Below are 3,123 nucleotides of genomic sequence, written 5' to 3' on the forward strand. Positions count from 1 at the left end.
CGTGATGCGCAGCAGCTCGATCTGTCGGCTGGGCAGCACAAAGTCACTGTCGTAGAGCTCAGGGGGTGGTCGGGGCTCCTCCAGTGGCGGTGGCAGCAGTGGGGGGGTCTTGAGCTCGTGGGTCTGCAGGACATCCGGGGCACTGTCCCGCAGGGTGCGGGCAGCCCTCCTGCCGCAGCACTCGGGCCCCGAGGAGGAGTACACCAGGTCGAGCTCCTTCGGGCTCTGTGCCCTGCTGGAGTCGTAGTCACTGTCGGTGGCCAGGAACACCTCCGAGGAGCCCTCCTCATCTGACAGCCCATGTGAGTCTGTGAGGGGTGTAAGTGAAGCAAAGAGAGGTTCAGCCTTGGTGTTGGCAACCCTGGCTGAGGGGTTGGACTCACCTGTACCAGATGGAGCCCAAGGAAGCTCCAGAGTGTTCAACCCCTGCTGTACACCCATGCTGCGCTTGCCAAGACACAGGCAGAGCAGGTCCTGCCCCAACTGAGACCAACTGGCCTAACTGTACTCCCAACAGTAGCCCTGCCTGCACCCCCACGGTTCAGGGACAGCCCCTGACCCCACCAGGCTTTGCAAAGCCAGGTCCTTACCAGAGTTGAGCTTACGGCTGGTCTCTGGCGAGGGCGCCGGGGAGGGAAGGTACTCAAGGTGGGATGAGGTGGACCGGGTTTTCTCCTTCATTGCACCTCCAGCCTCACTGAGGAAGCCACTGAGAGACACCCCACAGGAGGGCTGTTTGTACCGGGCGTGTTGCAGGGCATCCATAATCCAGCGCATCTCACGCCAGATCTCCTCCATTTGCTGCCAAAATAGGACAGGATGGATCCCTTTCAAAAAGCAAACAGCAGCAACGAAAAAGCCCCACAGCACCTTTCCCACACACCTTTCCCAAGAGGCAAAAGAGGGAATCCCTGAATCAGGAAATCCCAAGAAGGTGCTCTCAGGTGGGAAAACGCTGTTTCTACCACCGGTGGTTCAGGCAGAGGTGCTGGAAAAGGGGTAGTATGGGGTGCTCTTTTGCACAGGCATCCCAGAATGCACTTCCAGGCCCTTTTCTACCAAGGTGGGGAGCTGCAGAGCAGGAATCTTTGGCTCTTCCATCAGGATTTTTAATGTGATTGTTGCTACACAAAGCCCTGTCTGCTGCTGCCCTGCAGAGAAATCCCGCTGGGTCCCAGCCAACAGGACCAGTGAACAGCCCCAGTGCAGATGCTTCTGCAGCTCATCCAGGGCATCTACTGTCTTGGCCACATCCCACGGGCACCATCAAGTCCTGCTCCTTCCCAGTACACTCCCACTGTGCGCACCTGGATATAGTCCTGAACCTGCTGGTGCCTCTGCTTTGCGGTGGAGAGCTCAGCATCGGAGAAAGCTTCTCTGAGGCTCTGCTGAGAGAGGAGCGACTCCAGCTCCAGGAGCGCAGATACCTGGCAGTACTGAGTGATGAACTCCCGGTCGTACGTGAAGAAGTGGACTGAGGAATGGAGAAAAAAGAGAGGGTGGTTGAAAAACATCAAATCCTGGCTGTGGATGCCCTACAGGCTCCTCCCGGCTCACTCAACACAGGGAGGAGGGACTGCTCTCCTCCAGCCTACCTGGACAGCCCTCAGCATCCCCCTCCACCCCTCCTCTCCTGGGGAAGGTGAGGGAGCTCCAGGACATCCCACTACCCATCCCAGCTCTCAGGAGGTCTCAGAGGACAAGGAGAACAGCAAGGCTGCTTTTTGGCATTCCCTCTCCTCACCTAGCTCAAAGATCTGCAGTGGCAGCGTGAGGAAGCCAGAGCGAGGGGTGTAAGGGTTGTTCTGGCCTGGGGCGGTGCAGACGTCATCCGACGGAGGCAGCAGCAGCAGGAAGGAGACCTGGCCCCCAAAGTCCAGCACCTCTTGGCTGTACAGACGGAAATCTTTGGCCTGCAAGAAGACACTGCAGTAAGGGCTGCAAACATCACCTGGTGGGCCCTCCAGCAAGTGTTCATCCACAGTGGAGTCCTCAGGGACCTCCTGAAGCCAGGGAACATTGCTGTTTCAGCACACAGCCAGTGCTCCTGGCTTCTGGCATAAAATGCACACTTCCCTATCTCTCTTACTTCTTCTAAAAGTCTCTCTACCTCTTGCAACGGGATGTTGACCAGGGTCATCAGCTCCTTGATGGCCACTTGGAGCTCCTGAAACAAGTGGTTCTGGGAGGTCTCAGCCTCTGGCTCTGTAGGAACAGGCTCCTCCACACTGACCATCTTCTGCAGCCATTCCCACTCCTCCCTGGAGAAGAGCAGAGAAAGACACATGAAGGAGGAAGCAGCCTGGGATGGACATAAACATGTAACCACTACAAGAGCTACGTTTGGTCAGCTGTTCCTCCCCCAGACAGTGCAGCATCCCAAGGGATGAAGGAGCTACAGAGGCAAAGGGGGACCTTGGTTTGCTACAGCTTCAGGCTGCCCTGCATGACAGGCAGCAGGGCTGAGAGGCTGAGTGAGCTGGCCTTCTTCAGCCTGGAGAAGAGAAGGCTCCTTAGAGCAGCTCCCAGTGCCTAAAGGGGCTACAAGAAACATGGCGGGGGAGCTTTGGACAAGGGCCTGTAGGGACAGGACAAGGGGGAATGGCTTTAACCTGCCAGAGGGGAGATTGAGATGAGCTTTTAGGCAGAAGTTCTTCCCTGTGAGAGTGCTGAGGCGCTGGCACAGGGTGCCCAGAGAAGCTGTGTCTGCCCCATCCCCGGCAGTGTTCAAGGCCATGTTGGATGGAGCTTGGAGCAACCTGGTCTAGTGGAAAGTGTCCCTGCCCCTGTCAGGGGTTAGGAACTGGACAAGCTTTAAGGTTCCTCCAACCCAAATCAGTCCGGGATCCTAAGATTCTGTGGTTCTCTGAATAACATGCTGCTGCCAAGAGGTGAAGAGCAGAAGCAGGAGGTGATGGGGGCTATTAGGCCCGATGGGACACAAGAGTCTGGCTGCTCTGCAAGCCCCACCTGGAGATGTTGGGGTTAGAGCGAATCTTGACGTGGCACAGGATGTTGGGGAGCTGCTCTGGCACCAGCACTCGGATCTGATCCACGGCGCTGCAGAGCTTCAAGTAGCCCAAGTAGAGGCCCGGGGAGAGGGCATGGCTGGGCCGCCGGGGG

The 3,123-nt window shown here is 57.5% G+C and overlaps 1 protein-coding gene across 1 annotated transcript in view; it reads right to left on the reverse strand.

Moving 5' to 3' along the window:
* The window catches only part of LOC104406478 (ankyrin repeat and fibronectin type-III domain-containing protein 1-like), a gene marked incomplete at its 5' end in the record, with an annotated part of 40,357 nt that overhangs the window by 3,047 nt on the left and 34,187 nt on the right, over positions 1–3,123 (reverse strand). The window contains 6 exons of the mRNA XM_010015455.1: positions 40–308; positions 591–801; positions 1,308–1,474; positions 1,745–1,913; positions 2,111–2,261; positions 2,971–3,123. The exon at positions 2,971–3,123 is cut by the window's right edge and continues 14 nt beyond it. Coding sequence (XP_010013757.1) covers positions 40–308; positions 591–801; positions 1,308–1,474; positions 1,745–1,913; positions 2,111–2,261; positions 2,971–3,123 — 1,120 coding nt within the window. The remainder of the gene's footprint in view (positions 1–39; positions 309–590; positions 802–1,307; positions 1,475–1,744; positions 1,914–2,110; positions 2,262–2,970) is intronic.

This window comes from Nestor notabilis, unplaced genomic scaffold (assembly GCF_000696875.1).
Source record: "Nestor notabilis isolate BGI_N333 unplaced genomic scaffold, ASM69687v1 scaffold5625, whole genome shotgun sequence".
NCBI classification, from domain to species: Eukaryota; Metazoa; Chordata; class Aves; order Psittaciformes; family Psittacidae; genus Nestor; species Nestor notabilis.